Source organism: Lucilia sericata, unplaced genomic scaffold, assembly GCF_015586225.1.
Source record: "Lucilia sericata isolate MDLA Ls3-8-SP2 unplaced genomic scaffold, ASM1558622v1 Contig000782F_arrow, whole genome shotgun sequence".
Taxonomy (NCBI): Eukaryota; Metazoa; Arthropoda; class Insecta; order Diptera; family Calliphoridae; genus Lucilia; species Lucilia sericata.
In genome coordinates this window covers 158,861-181,224 of record NW_023994776.1, presented here as the reverse complement: position 1 = coordinate 181,224, position 22,364 = coordinate 158,861, and the positions used below count along the sequence as shown (strand labels likewise).

At 29.9% G+C, this 22,364-nt stretch overlaps 3 protein-coding genes across 8 annotated transcripts in view; 1 reads left to right on the top strand and 2 right to left on the bottom strand.

The window, feature by feature from the left end:
- Window positions 1-438: 438 nt before the first annotated feature.
- Window positions 439-3,263, top strand: LOC119608056. The gene is made up of 8 exons (XM_037962303.1): window positions 439-458; window positions 650-813; window positions 874-1,287; window positions 1,359-1,497; window positions 2,232-2,395; window positions 2,488-2,676; window positions 2,745-2,908; window positions 2,976-3,263. Exons 2-8 carry the CDS (start codon window positions 747-749, stop codon window positions 3,192-3,194), a joined length of 1,356 nt encoding a protein of 451 aa, XP_037818231.1. The 5' UTR covers window positions 439-458; window positions 650-746; the 3' UTR covers window positions 3,195-3,263.
- Window positions 3,264-10,040: 6,777 nt separating this feature from the next.
- On the bottom strand, window positions 10,041-11,166 carry LOC119608055 (death-associated inhibitor of apoptosis 1-like). Its single transcript, XM_037962302.1, has one exon. It carries the CDS (start codon window positions 11,076-11,078, stop codon window positions 10,143-10,145), a length of 936 nt encoding a protein of 311 aa, XP_037818230.1. The 5' UTR covers window positions 11,079-11,166; the 3' UTR covers window positions 10,041-10,142.
- A 1,744-nt stretch (window positions 11,167-12,910) lies between these two features.
- The window catches only part of LOC119608053 (death-associated inhibitor of apoptosis 1), a 56,560-nt gene continuing 47,106 nt past the window's right edge, over window positions 12,911-22,364 (bottom strand). For 3 of the 6 annotated variants that reach the window (XM_037962296.1, XM_037962295.1, XM_037962298.1), the window contains exon 2: window positions 12,911-14,925. In XM_037962296.1, the coding sequence (XP_037818224.1) occupies window positions 13,572-14,855 (1,284 nt within the window). In that variant the 5' untranslated portion in view covers window positions 14,856-14,925 and the 3' untranslated portion in view covers window positions 12,911-13,571. Of the gene's footprint in view, window positions 14,926-17,429; window positions 17,817-17,871; window positions 18,120-22,364 lie in introns of those variants that run through there. The other 3 variants (XM_037962297.1, XM_037962299.1, XM_037962300.1) reach the window with 3 other exon arrangements.

The following is a 22,364-nucleotide window of genomic DNA, read 5'->3' as shown; positions in this document are numbered from 1 at the left end:
TCAGTTCTAGTTCAGTTCTCAGTTCAGTTTAGTTCAGTTCTAGTTCAGTTCTAGTTCAGTTCTAGTTCAGTTCTAGTTCAGTTCTAGTTCAGTTCTAGTTCAGTTCTAGTTCAGTTCTAGTTCAGTTCTAGTTCAGTTCTAGTTCAGTTCTAGTTCAGTTCTAGTTCAGTTCCAGTTCAGTTCCATTTCAGCTCTAGCTCAGTTCTAGTCCAATTCTAGTTCAGTTCTAGTTCAGTTCTAGTTTATAGGTTAGTTAATTATTTGATCGGCAGTGAAAAGTAAAATTTGAAAAATTTTACATTTTTATTGCGAAAACGAACTGTTTTATTTAAAATAAAATACTAAAAATTTCAACTCTGTTATGAAAAACTATCACAAGAGCAATAAACTGACACAAAGATATCTACCTATGTAGTATATCCAAGTGATGCAATCTTCGTTGCTCTACTTTTCCGTAAGTACGTTATATTAATTCGTGATTCGCAATACAGGGTGTTGAAAACAAACAGAATATTCAGATAATAACTTGATATCAAATTTAAAATTACTATTAAATATTTTTGATAATAGTTTTTATCATTGGGCGTAAGCTCCCTGTATGTGCACAATCGTTTAAATTAAACTTAATAGAATGATCTTTTCTTCTCAGTTTATCACGAAGAGCAATTTGTCAACATTTATTAAAGTTTTTCCAAGAAATACACATGTGAAATAATATCTAAAATAAGAATTAATATAATTTTAAGATGTATCACTATTGTAAAATTATAATAATAATTTTAATTTCAATATCGAAATATAATTTTATACAAGGTATGTTATATAAATTAAAGAATTTTCATTAATTTTACCAATTTTTTTTTCTTGCAACAGCTTGTCCTATTTATCTAACAATCGGTTTGGATGGCAGCACTTATCAAGAATCAACTTTACATTTAAATTGGGCCTCCGATTGTTTCATACGCCCTGAGTGGTATGGCATCTATAATGAGGAACCTTCAACCACCCTTTTGCAACCGTTTATACGTCTTTATAATATAAGCAATGCCACTTTTCAAATGTCCATTAAGCAAAAAATTGGAAAATTAAAATTTCCCAAAGGTTGGAATCGTAACGATGCCGATGTACAGCCTCTGCATTATACGAAGAGTAAATGTTTGGATTATTATGTGGCTAGTTTTCAATCGAATGAACTTTTATCGGTGGAATGTTTGAAAATCTATCCGACTTGGATGACAAAACAGAATGATATTGTTAAAATGCAATTGAAAGAACTTTTTATACCAGGTTTTTAAAAATGTTTAATGTCTTGAGGGGAGTTTACATTGTTATAGTTTTTATGTTTACTTTTTTTATAGGAACCCATGCCTCCGGTGCCTATCTTACTAATTATGGTGCTACCAAGTCCTTATTTATACGTGAACATGCTGTTTCACAATATTTTGATGTCTGGTCTCAATTGGTATTTGGTATACGTTATTTGGATTTAAGTATTGGGTAAAGTTTAAATATTAAATTCAGATCAAACCCCCCAGGCTTTATAATTATCAAATTTCTTATACATTTGGTTCTTAGACCCCAACCATCAAAAATATGGGTTGGGAATAAGAACTATTAGTCGTGGCTAGACGAAAGTATATTCAAGGCCCTTATTAGATTTTAAGATTATTTTCTTATATCCCATAAATTTTTCGCATGTCTGATAGAATTATTTTAGATTTGGACCTCGAAAACACCTGGGATCTTCAAAAAATTGATTCTAACAGATATACAGATAGACATCGGTAAATTGTGGTAGCTATCTACAAGGTTTCGGTATAGATATTGTGGAAATTGCAGAGGGAATAACAAACTAAACTATATTTAACCATCTCATGAGGGCGAAAGCTACAAAAATTCTTAAAATTTGTCCATCCGAAAAAAATTTATCAACACATTAGTCTTGTATATCCGGACATACCGCTAAGCCTGCTGAAGGCACTATAGGGACTTAATAAGAGGAAGTAGAGGGACGAAACATTCCTCAAATGTGTCTGTGGAACAAAAGGCACAGATACCAATATCCTTCCGGAATATCGTGAGGAAAATAGTTTCAAATTTTATCCTAAAGTTATGGGCTTCATCGAAAATCGATTATGGTTAAACGTCCACTGTAGAACGAAGTCGCCATCAAATATTTATTTTCAATTAATACCTGTATAACTATTCAATGTATTTTGATTAAATTTCAGCTATAAACCAGTCGATTTATATGATCCACAAAATCCCGAAAATTTTTGGATAGTGAACGAAAATATGTTTATCAATCAGTTGCGTTTCGTTTTAAAAGATGTTCGTAAATTTGTAACAATATCTGGAGAAGTTGTTATATTGGATTTCAGCTCATTTCCCATAGGTAAATAATTTCACGAATTAGTATTACAATAAAATTTGACTTACAAAATCTAGTCCTACATAGATAATATTAATATAAAAACTATTTTTAAGGTTTCTACAAACATCCCGAAAGACATACAGGACTATTGCATTTGATTACTAATGAATTGGGCCATTTGGCATTTCAACGCACTGATAGAAGTGTGCACTGTTACGATTTAACCATCGAAGAAATAATAGCAACTAATGGAACCATAATAATATTATATCCATTAGAAGAATTACCACATCCGGAAAATGGTAAAAATACCATATAAACTATAACTATAAATCGATATAAAACTGTAATAATTTTAACCAATTTCCAGAATCTCCCATACTCTGCTCACCTTGGAAACGTTTCTCAACCGGTTTTATGAATAATTCACAGGCTCTGGACTATATGCGTCTATTGTTTAGCAAAAAGAAAACATCACCAGTTCGAGATGAAGGTTGGATATTTAATGCCATTAAATGTATGGAACAATCTTTGGTAAGTAATTTGTAATGTTTTACTAAAGATCTTAGCAGATTATGGATTTTCCGTTTCGCCTTTCCAGAACACCAACAAGTTACAAACTGCCAAAGAAAGAGCTTTACACATCAATACGAAAGTCTCAAATTGGCTTCGAGGACCTTGGGGTTCTACGGCAAACATTGTGACTTTGGACTATTTCAGCAGCACGAATATCATAGATGTTGCCATATATGCGAATATACAAAAAGCCTTTTTAAAATTAAATAAGGATTATGTGAAATTTGAAATAACTGAGAAATAAAGGAAATTTTAGACCTTGATCTGATGTACAATATTGTTGTTATTTTTGATCGAATTTTGGATTTAATGCGCATCGTTTTATGGTCTCTTTAATGAACAAAAACTTAAGAATCAGCAAAATCTAGAATATAGCAACTCTTAAAATGGCATAATTATAGTCTCACTATTAAATTGTAATTCAATGCATAATCTCTGTAACATTTTAAGTAATTTTATTTGTAAGTAATATATGCAAATTTAATATTACCTACAAATAACTTTAATTTATACTTAGAAATAAGTACCCTTTTAAAAACATTTGATCACTACCGCCTTTCATATTTTAATGAATTAATTTTCTAAATAAGTGCAGGGAACATAATATGTATTGCTGAAAGTTATAGCTGCTGCAGTCAACAAAATCTATATATATAAAATTCTAACGTTACTGACTGACTGACTAATTCACTGACTGATTCATCATCGCACAGAAACATGAAATTAATAATAAAGGGATTTTCGCAACTTTTTCGTTCTACACAGGTACATTTTTGAGTTTTCTTTAAAATTAAACCTAGAAACATGAAATTAAGCATGTAGAGCTCGGAGTAAACGAGAATCTATAAAATGGGACTTTTTGGTACTTTTTCGTTCTTCAAAAGGTACTTTTTGAATTTTCTATAATATTGAACCTAGAAACATGAAATTAAACATGTAGAGACCGGAGTAAATGAGAATCTATAATAGGGGACTTTTTGGTACTTTTTCGTCCTTCGACTGATACTTTTTGAGTTTTCTATAAAATTTAACCTAGAAACATGAAATTAAGCATGTAGAGCCCTTAGTAAATGAGAATCTATAAAAGGGGACTTTTTGGAACTTTTTCGTCTTTCGACTGGTACTTTTTGAGTTTTCTATAAAATTTAACCTAGAAACATGAATTTAAGCATGTAGAGCCCAGAGTAAAGAAGAATCTATAATAGGGGACTTTTTGGTACTTTTTCGTCCTTCGACTGATACTTTTTGAGTTTTCTATAAAATTTAATCTAGAAACATGAAATTAAGCATGTAGAGCCCTTAGTAAATGAGAATCTATAAAAGGGGACTTTTTGGAACTTTTTCGTCTTTCGACTGGTACTTTTTGAGTTTTCTATAAAATTTAACCTAGAAACATGAATTTAAGCATGTAGAGCCCAGAGTAAATGAGAATCTATAATAGGGGACTTTTTGGTACTTTTTCGTCCTTCGACTGGTACTTTTTGAATTTTTTATAAAATTTAACCTAGAAACATGAAATTAAGCATGTAGAGCCCTTAGTAAATGAGAATCTATAAAAGGGGAAATTTAACTAGAAACATGAAATTAAGCATGTAGAGCCCAGAGTAAATGAGAATCTATAATAGGGGACTTTTTGGTACTTTTTCGTCTTTCGACTGGTACTTTTTGAGTTTTCTATAAAATTTAACCTAGAAACATGTAGAGCCCTTAGTAAATGAGAATCTATAAAAGGGGACTTTTTGGTACTTTTTCGTTCTTCAAAAGGTACTTTTTGAATTTTCTATAATATTGATCCTAGAAGCATGAAATTAAGCATATAGAGCCTGGAGTAAATGAGAATCTATAAGAGGGGACTTTTTGGTACTTTTTCGTTCTTCAAAAGGTACTTTTTGAATTTTCTATAATATTGAACCTAGAAACATGAAATTAAGCAAGTACAGCCAAGATTAAGTGATAACCTATAAAAGGCGACTTTTCGGCACTTTTTCGTTCTTCAAAAGGTACTTTTTGAATTTTTTATAATATTGAACCTAGAAACATGAAATTAAGTACGTAGAGCCTAGAGTAAGTGAGAACATATAAAAAGAGGACTTTTTGGTAATTTTTCGTTCTTCAAAAGGTACTTTTTGTGTTTTTTATAACATGAAATTAACCATGTGGAGCCCGGAGTTAATGAGAATCTATAAAAGGGGACCCTTTGGTAATTTTTCGTTCTTCAACTGGTACTTTTTTAATTTTCTATAATATTGAACTTAGGAACATGAAATTAAATAAAAGAGGTCTTTTGTTACTTTTTCGTACTTCATTGGTACTTTTTGAGTTTTTTAAAATATTGAATATATAAACATAAATTTAAATAGGGGACTTTTTGATATTGCAGATGTATATACATTTACAATAATATTTATTTTATTCCATTACGATGAGGGTAGCGAAGCACACTGGGTATAGCTAGTAAGTAATAAATTAAATTCAATGACGTATATAACAATTTTAAATCGTTGTTATTGAGTGTTTGTAACTAAAGTTAGGCAATGTGCAGTGTTTTTTTTAGCTGTATGACTTATAATGGGCGTATGTACTATGCATCAGAGATATTGGCCAAATAAGGAAGTGTGTGATATTATACAGGCTTAAAAACTACTAATTAACAGCTTTTGGATGAAGCATTTCTAGACAGAATTGCGCGGTATAAATTGGTTTTAGATGTTTACAAGTGGGAGAAGTTGGTAAGTTAAGATTTGATGGATTTGATATGCACTAAAATTATGGAGTTATAACTAACTAACTAACTAACTAACTAACAAACTAACTAACTAACTAACTAACTAACTAACTAACTAACTAACTAACTAACTAACTAACTAACTAACTAACTAACTAACTAACTAACTAACTAACTAACTAACTAACTAACTAACTAACTACTAACTAACTAACTAACTAACTAACTAACTAACTAACTAACTAACTAACTAACTAACTAACTAACTAACTAACTAACTAACTAACTAACTACTAACTAACTAACTAACTAACTAACTAACTAACTAACTAACTAACTAACTAACTAACTAACTAACTAACTAACTAACTAACTAACTAACTAACTAACTAACTAACTAACTAACTAACTAACTAACTAACTAACTAACTAACTAACTAACTAACTAACTAACTAACTAACTAACTAACTAACTAACTAACTAACTAACTAACTAACTAACTAACTAACTAACTAACTAACTAACTAACTAACTAACTAACTAACTACTAACTAACTAACTAACTAACTAACTAACTAACTAACTAACTAACTACTAACTAACTAACTAACTAACTAACTAACTAACTAACTAACTAACTAACTAACTAACTAACTAACTAACTAACTAACTAACTAACTAACTACTAACTACTAACTAACTAACTAACTAACTAACTAACTAACTAACTAACTAACTAACTAACTAACTAACTAACTAACTAACTAACTAACTAACTAACTAACTAACTAACTAACTAACTAACTAACTAACTAACTAACTAACTAACTAACTAACTAACTAACTAACTAACTAACTAACTAACTAACTAACTAACTAACTAACTAACTAACTAACTAACTAACTAACTACTAACTAACTAACTAACTAACTAACTAACTAACTAACTAACTAACTAACTAACTAACTAACTAACTAACTAACTAACTAACTAACTAACTAACTAACTAACTAACTAACTAACTAACTAACTAACTAACTAACTAACTAACTAACTAACTAACTAACTAACTAACTAACTAACTAACTAACTAACTAACTAACTAACTAACTAACTAACTAACTAACTAACTAACTAACTAACTAACTAACTAACTAACTAACTAACTAACTACTAACTAACTAACTAACTAACTAACTAACTAACTAACTAACTACTACTAACTAACTAACTAACTAACTAACTAACTAACTAACTAACTAACTAACTAACTAACTAACTAACTAACTAAACTAACTAACTAACTAACTAACTAACTACTAACTAACTAACTAACTACTAACTAACTAACTAACTACTAACTAACTAACTAACTAACTAACTAACTAACTAACTACTAACTAACTAACTAACTAACTAACTAACTAACTAACTAACTAACTAACTACTAACTAACTAACTAACTAACTACTAACTACTAACTAACTACTACTAACTAACTAACTAACTACTAACTAACTAACTAACTAACTAACTAACTAACTAACTAACTACTAACTAACTAACTAACTAACTAACTAACTAACTAACTAACTAACTAACTAACTAACTAACTAACTAACTAACTAACTAACTACTAACTAACTAACTAACTAACTACTAACTAACTAACTAACTAACTAACTAACTAACTAACTAACTACTAACTAACTAACTACTAACTAACTAACTAACTAACTAACTAACTAACTAACTAACTAACTAACTAACTAATTAACTAATTAACTAACTGAGAGATCTTGTAAGAACCCAGAACGTATAACGAAATAAAACCATGGGATACCCAACGCCATTTATGAATATCAAGTGTGTTTTTCATAAAAAATCATTTATCTTGAGTATTGCCTTGGTTCCGATATAAATATTCCAACAATCTATTTACGAAAAACTAAATTTCTGAATGAGGCTTCATATGAAGTCTAGGGCCAAATATGGACAGAGTCTGATAAAATTTGTTGGATAGATATATTTCTTTCATCGAGTTTTAGTGTTTAAAAGTGAATTGAGGACATTCAAGTCATTTTCTGAGGTGGACTTTGTGTGCGAGCTATGGTCAAATAAGGCCCGATCATTACGTACGTCATCAATGCTAGTATAAAACTTAGTTGTGCCACTATTATTCAGTTGTATCCTATTGGTATACGTGCTTGAATGTGGGTATAGGTCGAATATTTTTGTGCGTTACAAATTTGTTGTAGGGTATAGAATATAATGTTAGAGCATAAACGGTGTACATAAAAACAATCGAACTATTAATTAGTATATACTCTTTTCGCAATGTAGGGTGTAAAAAACCTACTTCACAAAAAACGCCTAATAAAGAAAACACATTATCGAATATGATTACTTATTGTGGGCTGACAAGATATCAAATTCTTCGGCTTAAAAATTGAAATTAAAACTTAGTTATAAACTTTAAAGTTAAAATTTAAAAAAATATATATAAATTTGTATTCCTGAAAAAACACGAATGGAAAACTGTGTATATTTAAAAATGTTTCTGAATACGGGTGTTTAAATGAGAAGCAATTGTAACACACTAGGGTGATCGACTCGATTTTTCAACCGGTTTTAAAACCGGTTTTTTCTGCTTTACCAGTGTCGGTTTTTTCTAAATGTTGATTTTTCGAATATCGAATAACCCGGTTTTTTCACTTTTTAAAAACCGGTTTCGAATACTTTTATTTGCTTTGTATTCAAAGATTATTTAAATGAAATTTTGAAGTAAATAATACAGCCCGTTTAAATTTTAAAAATATTCGAGTCCAGGAACTAGGATATATTTTTCTAAAGCACCATTGGTTAAACTTTTTTGATTTTCCTAATTAATTAAAAAATTTTATTTGTAAAATTGATAACTGTTTAATAAAATTTTATTAATCTTAAGATTATATTCCAACTACAATAATTAATTTACCGCTGAAATATTATGGAAGTGTTGGAATGCCTATGAAAATTTCCTAAAAGGGCTTTAGAATAAGCTAGGATTACATAGTACCTTATGTTTAGCAGAAGTGTCCACTTTTTTCCTAATTTTTTTTTTTTATATTAAAGAAATAATGTAAATCAGACGACTAGATCTAAAGTTATAATCTGTTAAACTGTTAAAAATCATTTCGGGCCATGTTTTATTAATCAAATTTAAACATAAACATTAATTTCTTCAAATTAACATATATTTTTTTATTTATTATGAAAAACCGGTTAACCGGTTTTTTCTGAATTTGAAAAATATCAACCGGTTTTTTTGAAATGTCAACTATTCGAACTATTCGAAAACCGGTTTTTTGAAAATGTCGAATAATCGATCACCCTATAACACACTCATGTCTTGAAATACCCATTTACTTGGTATCTTGTCAGCAGCAGTAAAAAATATATATATTTTCCTTTTCTGAATATCACTTGTGGTTTTTAATAATAATGTTTTATTAATAAATCAAATTTATTTCAATTATTGTATGATTAGAATGTGTATTAACTTATAATATGTTAGAATAACTAAGTCCACTATAATTTATAATTTGAAATCAAATTTAAGAAACCGTTTAAAGGTTTTTGAAATATATTCAAAATTTCTCGAAAAACAAGTAACATAAAGTATTCAAAAACAATTTTATAAACGATCCTTATCTGATTAATTTTTACGAAAAATGTGCAATGAAAGATTATACATTAAATGAAAGGTCTTTCGAGTATCATTCTGTTTATATAGTACCTACATATTACCAATCCATGAATACCTATCCGACATTTATATAGACAAGACTTACATCAAAAAGACTTTTCGAGAATAACTGTTTTAAATGTTTCATAACTTTTTACAATTTCTAGGACAACTTTGAAAGAAATTATAGGATTCCGATCATAAAACCAGATAATATGTTTCTAATCTGAATTAATACAATATTTTTATTAACACTGAAAATAATCCATTACGAAAAAAAATGGAATTTTGAATGATGCCAGTCCTGTAGTAAATGAGCGATATGATCAGAAAGATTTTCAAAATTCTGGAAAAATTTTTTGTTTCGGAATTTTGCTCTTCGTTATTTTTAAATCGATTTTGCTGATAGAAAACTTTTGGAAATAAAATCTAAACAAACTATTGAAGATTTAGATCCCGATCTTTATAATTTAACATTTCTTATATCTTCATCCTTTTTCGTGATATATTAACCTATACACCGAGACCACATTCGGATTCAGTTATACTCAATATCTTTAAAAATATATACTTTGGTCTCTGGGTTTTGATTTTTTTCAAATTTTGTTGGCCTGTGTATATAACAAAACAGTCAAATTTTATATAATTTATAATTTTTTTTATTAAAAAATAATAACTATAATAAAATATTCGAATCTTCATTTAATGTAGGTTTTTTCACAATCTCATTTAATTCTTTTAGGAGAAATACAAACGTACAACATTTTGAATGGCCGCCCGACACAGGGGGCATTCTTTCGATGCGAAGGCACACTGAGCACAGGCCACAACATGACCACAAGGCACATAGACGGCATTGCATTCTTTATCAAAACATATTTTACATAATTTATCGTCAGTCAATTCGGTGGATGTAACTTCTGGCAATTGGTTATTCATTTTGGGTTCCGATATGTTGATTGTAGAATTTTCAAATTTCACTTTCACACTTTTAATAAACTCTTCGCCTTTCATAAGTTTTACATAGGGACAATAGTGTCCCATCCATAGGGCATGTTGTTCCCAAGGATCATCGTCTACATCCCAGTCTTTGAGGCCACTCAGACATTCGAAACATACAACACTATCACCAACACCCTTATAATAGAAACCAGCTTCGGCTAGTTCCTCAGGCCTTTGTTTTATACTACGCGGCCATTCAGCAAAAGATGCTAAACGTACCGCTTTTATAGAGTAATCTGCCACTTGAGTTTTGCGCCCTGCTCCAATGGGTGGCATATCGTAGGAAGCGATTTTTTTTGCAGGTAACAATTGGTCTAGAATAATTTCATTTATGGGTACATTATTGGTTGTGCAGCGTATTAACAGTGGACAGTTTGGTGACCAACGTAAATGCTCCAGCACCGGATCATCCTGCAACTCCCATTTGCCAATGATAACCTCACAAAAGTAACATTTAGTTAGATCCTCTTTGCCTGTAAAAAACATTCCACTTGCAGCCAATTTATGTTTATCCAGCCATTGGAGAGGCCAATTTTCAAATGTCTTCAAACGTTCCTTTTCACATCTAAATCGATCGTTCAGTTCGTAATGCGGTGTTAAATGCTCATTGATGTGATTTATATTGAAGTTTGGTTGTATCGTTTGTAATTCGTTTTGTATATTGCAAGTCATTGCTAATTAGTTTACCATTTGCGGACTTTACAGACGGACTTCTATTCGGATATTAAGAGATGTTAGTATTTAATTCATTAATTTATACTTGAAATGAAGCATCGGAAATGATTTCAAATATATCTTTCGCGGTTATCATGATTTAATGATTATTTTCATACTTATGAGAAATAAAATTATCTTTAATAATAATTCTGATTAAACTTGTTACCGCGAAATGGTCATAAGTCCATTTAATAAAAGTATTTTTATATTACACTGATCTGCACAAACAGTTTTTTTGCACTCCTTTAAAATTTATTGGCAGATTGGGGAAGATTAAGTGGTCCTGAATCCAAGTGCGATAACAAAAAATGTTTATCAAGTCAACTTTTCACGCAAAAGCATTTTTTTAAAAATAAACATTTTGGTAAGAAATTTAAAATAAAAGTAAAAAACTTTAAAAATGAGATCTAAACAGAGCAGAACTAACACAGAACAGAACTAGAGCTGAACTTGAACTGAGCTAGAACTGAACTAGAACTGAACTAGAACTGAACTAGAACTGAACTAGAACTGAACTAGAACTGAACTAGAACTGAACTAGAACTGAACTAGAACTGAACTAGAACTGAACTAGAACTGAACTAGAACTGAACTAGAACTGAACTAGAACTGAACTAGAACTGAACTAGAACTGAACTAGAACTGAACTAGAACTGAACTAGAACTGAACTAGAACTGAACTAGAACTGAACTAGAACTGAACAAGAACAAGAACTGAACTAGAACTGAACTAGAACTGAACAAGAACTGAACTAGAACTGAACTAGAACTGAACTGGAATGAACTAGAACTGAACTAGAATAGAACTAGAGCAGAACTAGAAAAGAACTAGTACAGAATTAGAACAAAACATGAACAGAACTAGAACAAAACTAGAACAGAACTAACACAGAACTGAACTAGAACAGGACTAAATTTAAACTAAAATTGAACTACAACTGAACTAGAATAGAATAAAAAGAGAACTGAAACAGAACTAACTATAACAGAACAGGACTAGAAGAAAACTAGAATATAACTAGAACTTTACTAGAAAAAATTGGAACAGAATCAGGTAGTTCCTGAGATACCGAATTATTTCCGTAAAAGGAGTTTCTAAACCACGGTTTCTAAACCGGTCGTAATACTTGCTTTTGTTTGCCCTTTTAAGTTGTTGAAATAAAACACTCACAATTTTGAATTTTGTAAAACATTTTATTTTAATTATTTTTCAAAAATATTTCTTGTTTGTTTTTAACCATTTTTATGAAATTCTTTACATATTGTTTTTGATGTTTTGCATTAAAATTTAATTCATATTCTATTTGCTTTTTCAGTTAATAATGCCAAATCATAATTAAAATTAATCATTAATATTAAAAAGAAACAAAAACTTGCCAAATATTTCAAAAAATAAAAAAATTTAATTCAATAATATGTAACGGTTTTTTAAAGATTTTAAAATATTAGAAATGTTAGAATTAGGTTTAGTTAATTAAAATGAAAAATAAAAGATTACAACTGTGCTGTTTTGTGTTTATCATGTTTATATTAATATTTATTGTTGCTCAATTTTTTAAAAACATTCACTCATAATTATGTTTTTTGTTTGTTTGTTTTTCAGACCACATTCATTGCATACACAAAATTTTTATGTTGTAGATAGAATAAAATCTTAATTAATCTTTTGTTTTCAAAAAATAGTTTTTCAGTTTTATTTGTTTTTATTTTATTACTATTATTATTATTACAGATAGTTTTTATATTTATGTATTTTAATTTTAGAAAAAAGTATGTTTTTGAATTTGTTTTATTTTTTTTAATTTTTTTTATTTTTTTAAATTAAATTTGTACAATTCACTACAATTCGTTGGTGAATTGGACAAAGTGTTATATAGAAAATGTAGTAAGTTTTTGGGTTTTTTTTTTTAATTTTGCCATTAATGTAAAAATATATTAGCGGAAATCAGTCTTCATAGTTAACTACTTTTGCAAATAATAGTAAAAATGCTATAGTTTGCAAAATCAAAATAATATTGTAAAAAAAATGCTTAACTCCTTGTAGCTGCTTACTCTGGCAAATATACTACGTAGAGTGATTTCCGCTAATGTTTTAAAATCTTATTAAATGCTTAATTTAAGATTTAAAACTGATTAACTTAACACAATGTAATGTAATGTTTTTGTACAAAATTTAACGGCCAGTTAAGACTCATTTAACACAAATCCTAACTGGCCGTTAAACCCGTTTTGTTAAAGGATATAGATAGTTTAGACCAAGGCGGGGGATTATTATTATTATTGTGGTTGTTGTTAGAGAATTATATACATTTGTAAAACTATAAGGGAATGGAAAGTTGGTTAATTTTAAAGGGCAAATAACTGTAGGAGTTGTTGTTGTTTTTGTGTTATTTTTATGTTTGCTGTAATTATTAAAAGTATAAATAACTATATAGAGTTTATAATAATTTACGAAAAATATACACGCATCACATCGGCAAAGGCTTTTCGACACAGTGGACACTTGGTAACGGATGAAGCGCACTTGGCACAGGCCACCACATGACCACAAGGTAAAAACGCCGTATTGTATTCGTTGGCATAACAAATTTTGCACAATTTCTCCTCGGGTATAGTGGAAGAAGATTTGCGATTTTGTTCTGGTGCTGGGCAGCCAGCGGCAGCTAATGTTTGTTGTGTGGCGCCCGCTGACAATTGCTGTTCCGTTTCTTTTGGGCCCGTTATACTGCTTGCGTTTAGAACAGTGGCTATGGTAAGCGAGTTGGTATTGGCAGTAGTTTGTTGTGCCTGCTCCCCCTCTTCAGTGTTGGTGTTGGCATTGGATTTTTTAAATCTATTTACAACAGTTTCTATGTAAGTATCACCCTTGATTAATTTTACATAACGACATTTGCCCATCCAGAGAGCATGTTGTTCCCAGGGCTCATCATTCTCATCCCAGTCTTTAAGACCACCACCACAGCTGAAACACTTGACACGGTCACCCACACCGGTATAAAAGAAACCCGCCTCGGCTAACTGAGCAGGTTTCTGTTTCATGTTGCGCGGCCACTCGGCAAATGTACGCAAGCGAGCCGTTTCAATGGCATATTCTGGATACTCGGGATAAAATGTACCAGAATTAGGGATGCTGGCACTACTACCGCTACTACTGGCTGTGGCAGGTGAGGCAGGCGGTATATCGGCCGCAGGTATGGTGCCCTCGGGAAATGCATTACGTCTTATTTCAATCTGATCATTTAGGCCGCAGATATCATAGCTGGGTGGCGGCAATAGTCGTTCCAAGGCCTCACAATTAATGGGTACATTGTTGGTAGTACGTCTCCTCAAAAGAGGACAATTTGGCGACCAGCGCAGATGTTCAGGTACAGGTTGATCCTCAGGTTCCCAGCGACCAATTTCCACTTCACAAAAATAACACTTTGTCTTATCACCCTCGCCCATGTAGAACATGCCCGACATGGCCAATTCCTTCTTATCCAACCACTCCACTGGCCAAGTATTGAACGTTTTAAGACGTTCATCTTCCCTATGGAATATTTCGCTCATGGCATAACGTGGTTTACACACCGCTTGCAATTGTTCACTGTGGGTATTATTATCGGTTTCGTCACGTAATAGATATTGTTCCGCTTTAAGTTGTATGGACTTGTAGAAATCATTTGGATTGGCAGGAAACCAATAACCGCTTTCAAGCGGTCTTATTGGTCGTGCTAATAGTTCTCCGGCCATTTTGTTCGTTATTATTAACTTCTTGCGTATGGTTTTCACGAAACGTTATTACAACTGTTTGGTATTTGAACTGTAATGATAGAAAAGAAAGAAAAATACTTGTAAGTATAAGGATACAGGATAGTAGAGATAAGATAAAATATTCTTATCACAATGTAAGCAGGTGTAATTATAGATAATTTATGTGGCCATAACAATACTAAGGTTAATGATCTTTTAGCATTCTTATCTTGATTAATTTAGATTAAGTAAATATATGAAAAAGAATATCGTAGATGTTTCGAATCATTATCTAGTTTACAATATATTTGTAATAATCTTTTTTTAATTATATAAATTATTTTATCTATTTCACTTTCAGAATATCGTTTAAAAAGTAACTCGACTTTATGTTGAAATAGTTTTTTTTTTAAATATGCATTATCATATTTCCCAGAAATATTTGTGAATAAAAATGCACTCAAAACATTATCTAAAAGATAAGATTTTTCTATTTACTCAGAAAACAATTACGTTAAAAGAGTCATTCTATTTTTGGAAAATTATAACTACAATAAGTTTAATAGACAATTTCCGTTTAAAAACAATCTGGAAAAGTTCTACAGAAATGAGCAATAATATTTAAAAAGTATTTCATACAAATTGAGAGACAATATGACCTTTGACCCCAGCTAAAAAGTAGTTAATAGATTTTATTTGATCCGCTAGATAATATTCTAAGTTAATTTGTTAGATTTGAAAGCCCGGACGATAAATTATGAGAGATATTTAGCCACAGTCGTATGTACAGCTATACTGGAGGTAAAAACTTGGGCTAACTGTTCCTGACAAGTCAGTATTGAGCTCGAAACTAAGAATTAACTTCCCCCCGTCTGGCAGCGTCTTTTTGGAACAGCTATCAGGCGTTCTCCCTTATAACCCGCAATGAGCGGGCTTGTGATGAAAGGATGATCTGGCTATCCCAAACTCTTGTATGTGTACGTCTGACCGAATCTACAATACTTTCAAACTACACAGCTGTTAGCCGGCAGGTTTAAATTTTTCACCGCCGTCTTTTAATAACAAGTATAATCTGACATGTCAACTTCGAACATTCTAGACATCAATAGGCTACAGTAGCGATTTAACGAAAACATATTTTAAACTGTATTGAAACATTAAGCAAATTACTGTAAAACTTTACCAAAAATAATTATTTTGAACTACTTCCAACCCGTGCCGGCAGAATTTTAATAACCCGAGTTGCAGTTTAATATTCCAAATTATGCAGGAATCGTTAAGCAAATCACTGTAAAATGTTATCCAGAAATTAAGAATTTTAACATTTATTTCAAAGACTTCTATAGTAAACTGATACTTCTCGCTGCTTGAATATTCGTATTTGTATTGAACCATTTAGTAAATCACTATGAAATGTTATCATGAAATATTGAATGATTTGACAAATATCCGACAGTCTAATGAAATATTAAGTTTTTTAATCTACTAATAAAACTTAATAACCTCTAGGCTCAAAGGATCTGTTTTGAAGTTCTACTTGCTGCTAGAATTGTTTTGAAACATTTAGCTAATCACTGAGAAATGTTATCTAGAAATGAAATTATCATTTTTGAATCTGTCAAACATTTTACAGACATCTATAGTAAACTATGATATGTTTGACATTCTTCTAACTGCTGGAATATTTGAAATTATATTGGAAAATTTAGCAGATCACTGTGAAATGTTATCAAGAAATATTGATTGATTTGACAATGTCCGCCGGTCTATATTTGAATTTACCAAAATAAAATTTAGATATTCAACCGATATGTTTCGACCATTCTACTCGCTTCTGTAAAATTCTAATTTATTCCAAAACATTTAGTAAATCACTGTGAAATGTTATCCAGATATAAAATTAGTATTTTGAATCTATATAACTTATGTAGGAAACTTTAAATTAGATTTTTTATTACTCCCCGCTTGTGAAATATTTAAAATTATATTGAAGTGTTTAGTAAATCACTGTGAAATGTTATCAAAAGAAATATAACGATGTCTACATTCAAACGTTGTATTTGACATTTATCACGCTTCTAAAATATTCCAAATTATAATGAAACACTTAGGAACCCGTTAAAGTAAACCGATCTGTTTCACATATTCTTCATTTCTGGAATACTCTAAATAATATTGAAACATTTTGCCAATCACTGTGAAATGTTATCAAGAAATATTAATTGCTTTCGTATAAACACTTGTAGAGCAAATATTATTGATTTCATATTTATCTTATCGATGGTTTTAAAAAAAGTTTCCAAGAATTTACTTGAAAAATACATTATTTAATAATAAACAATTTTACAAACGGAAATTTTAATTATTTTTTTTAATAATTTTGCACACAGCTTTTATTTAACATATTTGCTTTTGAAAGTTTTCACAAAATTTTGCTTTATCACAGCAAACTTTCTTTGCTCTCTTTTTAAAATACAGAGAGCACAATATTGTTGTTTTCATAAGAGTTTGGGTAGAAAAACACCATTTTTCTAATAATGTTAAGGATATTATAAAATGGGTATACCAACGCACTTCTCTCACACTTTAGAAATCAAATAAAATATTGATTTTTTTTAAATTTAAAAAACAGACTGCTGCGTATGTGTAATTTTTTTCGTTTTTAGCTACGTTTTAGAATTAGATTTTTTACTACGTTTTTTTTTAGAAAAATTAATTTTAATAAAATTATTAAATAAAATTTTAACCAAAAAAAATTTTATTCAAAATTTAACGCATTTTAAAGATTTTAAAATTTTATAATTTTAAATATTTTTTAAACCCTGAGGAGGTCTTTTTTTTTGTAAAATTTTTCAAATAAAAATAAATTTTTCTTTTTTTTTACTTTATGAGACCAACATGAGCACTCGTAGTTAGATACTGGCCATTTTTTGATATTGAAACACCCTTAAATGTTGTTAAAAATTGTATGTTATCTTTTCATTTATAACATTTTTTGTTGATAAATTTTCTTTACCTTTATTTAAACAATTTTTATTAATTGTTATTATATGTTATTATTTTCTTTAATATTATTATAATATTAACATTTTGTTAGAGAATTTCTTTGTTTGATTTTATACAAAAATTTAATAGTATTAAAACCCGTCTTAGTTTACTTTAATACTTTTACTATAAATACGTCGTTCACCGAGAGATTCTATTTAACGAATGAGTTTCAATGGGAAAAAATTGTCTACAATTAAGGGAAGTCTTTAGAAAATCGTGTATATATATACAACGAGAGTTAACTAAAATAACGCTGGGAGAAAGAGAGAGAAATGATAAACGAAATATAGAGAAACGTAGAGAGTGCATAAATTAGATGCATATCTATGTAGTTATATATTTGTTGAATTTTTTTCCATTTCCATCCCCTAGTAGCTTATAGATTCTAGACCAGAGACATTAATTTAAGGTAGCCAGATTATAGAAAAATAAGTTGTTTACTACTATAATGACTTTTTAATAGGAATAAAACACTTCCCCAAGAACAAAAGTTCTTTAAGACTCAATAATCTTAAGGTACAACGATATCTATTCAAATTAGAGAGCAAAACATCATTAAGTTTACATATGTATGTAATTAAAGATCTAATTCGAAAAGTTGTACTACTTCATATATGACTCTTCTTGTCATGATAAATTGGCTATCCATTGATCTAATGTGTCAAAAAGTTGCTCTCAACTCTGCGATCTCAACTCTGGACAGTATTGACTATAGCACCTTTTCTTAGATAAAAATATCTCCGTATTGATCCATTACTACCCATATGAGATAGATTTTATCCTCAGTGATGGATCGTATAAAACTTACACTAATGGCTCTAAAACAAAAGATGGATGGAGTGAGTGATAGCTTCTATATTGCGTTCTGCAGGCAGAACTATCACACATAAAACGGGCTGCCAATTGGCTTAGATTCCACCGAGTATACGTCTTTGATATGCGGATATATACTGACAGTAAAGCTGTCGTAAAGACTATCTTTGGTAGTTATAAAACATCAAATGTGCTTGAATTCAGGACATCTATTAACAAATATACTACAGCAGGACTGTAAGGCACACCATTGCGAATTATCTTGCGAAGACTAGTACTTCACTAGCAAGAGACGGATAGCTTTGTCTTTAGTCTTTCTACAGCTACGCTCAATACGTGATAAACTCCACGATCATGTCCAATCTAGATGTCCAGACAAGACTAGCGAAGATTATGTAGTCGATATATCTTTCGAGAACTCAGCTACAAAACGCAATTGCCGAGTTCACTGTCCAAAGACCTCGTGGGCTAATTATACGAAAGAAAAAAAAGTTTGGAGAACCGCAGTAAGTAAATCGAGTTATACTAAAGCTCTGACCCTTTCTATTTGCAGTATCACAAAGGGATCAATATGATGACTCAATATAGGTGGTCAGACGAGGATAATAGTTTGCGTTACATGTGACGAACTGTATAATGACGAAGATCATGTGGCTCTTATACAATGAACTACGATCGCAAGCCTTCATATATTTACGTATATTCCGAGAGCTCAGCTACGAAACACAATTACAGTGGTTACTGGCCACAAGTCTTGAATCTTCCGAGAATGACTTCCACAGAAGCTGTCATAACAATGAGAATAATACCCACGTCGTCTGTCAATGACCGACCTTAGCGGAGCATAGCTAGATAACCATTTGCTGTACAACTTAAGGTGATCATCCGAGAGAAAAACTTGCAACAAAAAAGTTTAAATAGGAACCGAAGTAATTATAACGAGGTGTACTAATGCTCTAACACTTTCTATTTACAGTCCATCAATATGATGGATTCAGTTGCAATCTAGTGGACTGCTGAGAAGACCAGTACAATGGCGAAGATCATGTGATCGATATACACTACGATCGTAATCCTTCTTATATATTCCGAGAGCTAAGCTTCGAAACACTGGGCTTTTGGGCTTCCTAACAGAGGATGGAATCTTCAGAGAAACAACTTGTGTAGAAGCTTAGAAACTTTGATAAAAACGATGTCTGTTACCCTCTTATTCTGTCAATATCTGGTCCTAGTAGAACATAGGTTTTTAGGTACACTAGGCAGCCATTTGCTGTACGACTTTACGGTTTTATCCGAAGAGATCATTGAAAGATAAACTTGAAACAAAATAGTTTGGAGGGGAATCAGACTAATTACATAGAATAGTACTAATAAGCCGATACTTTAAAATATCACAAAGAGATCAATATGATGAAACCAACAATCTGCTCACCTAACCTAACTTTATTTCGTTTTCTAATCACTTTGTACTATTAATTTACAAAAAAGTACTTTTATTATTAAAATTAAGTACTATTTATCATCAGTTCTCTTTGAAATACTTTAAATTTAATTTAAAGTGTTTAAATCATTCTCACTTAGTTAATGTCTAAATTAGGAAATTTCTAATTAAAATTCCAATTGAATAATAATATTTACAAAGAATTTTATAATATTGAAAAAAACACCCACTTCAAATAAAAATTTCAAGGTAAAAAAAAAAAATTAGCAAAAACTGTTAGTAATTTTAAAAAAGCAACAGGTATTGCATAAGATAAGATAGTGCAAAAAAAACTAATTAAACAATAATTTAAAAAACAAAAATTAAAAACTGACGTCATTAAGCAAAAAGTTTTAGATACTCTAAACATTATCATATGTACCTCCTGGATCAGGAAAACTTAAAGTAATTAAACACTTTTGTAAAAAAAAATTAATATAACTACAACCTTTATCTACCCCCAAGAACCAGTTAACGAACTACTTCTGTATTGATTCTTTTGCAATTCCCAAATTTCCCATTTTTTTTCACCAATCTAAAGATCTGGCATTATTTTCCTTTTAAAAAAACACATTTTTTACACACTTTACAAACAACTAAAAAAACAAACATCTGCCATTAAGAAAATTTTTCCGAGAGGGTCAGAGAGGAGAGTAAAATAAGCATATTACAAGTGAGTAGTAACAGGAGTAAAGAGAGTAATTTGTTATGAATGTATGATGAATACATACAATTATTTTAGTTGATTGTTTTTTAATGCTAAAGTACATATTTTTTTTTTGTAAATTAACAATAAAAACCACTATTATAGTATGTCTACTACTACATATACTATATACTAAATACAAACATGTAGTTTGACATTTTACAAAGAGTATTTGCCAAAATGACAAGTAACTCTGAGATAAGAGAGTAAATGAATGAGTTTTTAATAACCTATCACACTTAAAATGGGGATGATTATTAGAAAGAAAAATTTTAGTTTCTTTTTGTAGATAAAACAACAATATAAAATTTTACAAGAATTTTAAACATAAAAACTTAATGATTATTTAATGATTAGCAAATTTATCTAAATGTTATTTAATTTCTAAGAGGAATTTCTTTACCATTGATTTCTCTCGCATTTGTGTAATGCATTTTAATTATTTATTTAAATAAATAACAATTATTTAGTCATCATTTTATTATTATCATATTGTTATGGTCCAGACACTGATTGTACGTATTCCCTCTCTAGTTCCCTGTTTTATTTGCTTTAATCTGGTGTGCATATATATTAATCATACTGATATTTAACTTTAAATAATAAATGAATTTCAACATATAAATAAATTTATTTAAATTGTTATAATTTTATTCCAAGAATGTGCAGTTTATTTACAATAACAAACTGAAAATGTTTATAGAACTACATATTTGTTGATCTATTTTTTCAGATTCTCACAAATGCAAATAAAATATTGAATTATTTTCAATTAACGAAGGCAATCGAAAAATTTCGAACAGAAAATATTCAAACATTCTCACCTATAATAGATCAAACATATACTTAATAGGTCAAGATCTGCTTACAAGTTGAATTTTGAACCCAGGGGCCAAATGATCGCAGACATGATCGTGTAAAAATGATAATAACTTTTCTTTCTGAGCTGATGACTTTCGTTAACAAAGAAGAAATCTAGTACATTTCAAATACATTTTGATAAGGAAGCTTTAAAAATGAATGTCGACTCCATGTCGACACCCTTTCACAGAATATGTTCCGAAATTGACCATTTCGAAAAAAATCAAATCAGTTGTGTATAATACAAAATATAACGAGTATAAGCGTTAAGCTTGATTAATTTCAACTTAACATCGAAATTTTTTAAATACTTTTCAAATAAATGCTATGAAAAGTAACTTTTCAAACTAAACTCGTAAGAATTTATAGGTATTTTTGTTGTTGTTGTTTTCAATTGAAATAATCAATAGTTCAATTCTATTTATGTGGTTTTGTTTTCAATACAAATAGAACAACAATAACAACTACAAGTTGTTGTTAGAATTTTAATTACATTTTACATGACATTTCAGTTTTGTTTTAATTTATTCTCTTTCTCTTTATTTTGCTTACACTGCGATCTTGACAGGCATTATCTCAATATTTTATATTATTCAAAATC

Excerpts from the sequence above, each read along its gene's own strand:
- LOC119608056 (XM_037962303.1), top strand. The coding sequence starts at position 747 with ATGTATCACTATTGTAAAATTATAATAATAATTTTAATTTCAATATCG. Across the intron at positions 1,288-1,358 it reads GAAAGAACTTTTTATACCAG|GAACCCATGCCTCCGGTGCC; the intron begins GTTTTTAAAAAT and ends CTTTTTTTATAG. Across the intron at positions 2,909-2,975 it reads AATGTATGGAACAATCTTTG|AACACCAACAAGTTACAAAC; the intron begins GTAAGTAATTTG and ends TCGCCTTTCCAG.
- LOC119608055 (XM_037962302.1), bottom strand. The coding sequence starts at position 11,078 with ATGACTTGCAATATACAAAACGAATTACAAACGATACAACCAAACTTC.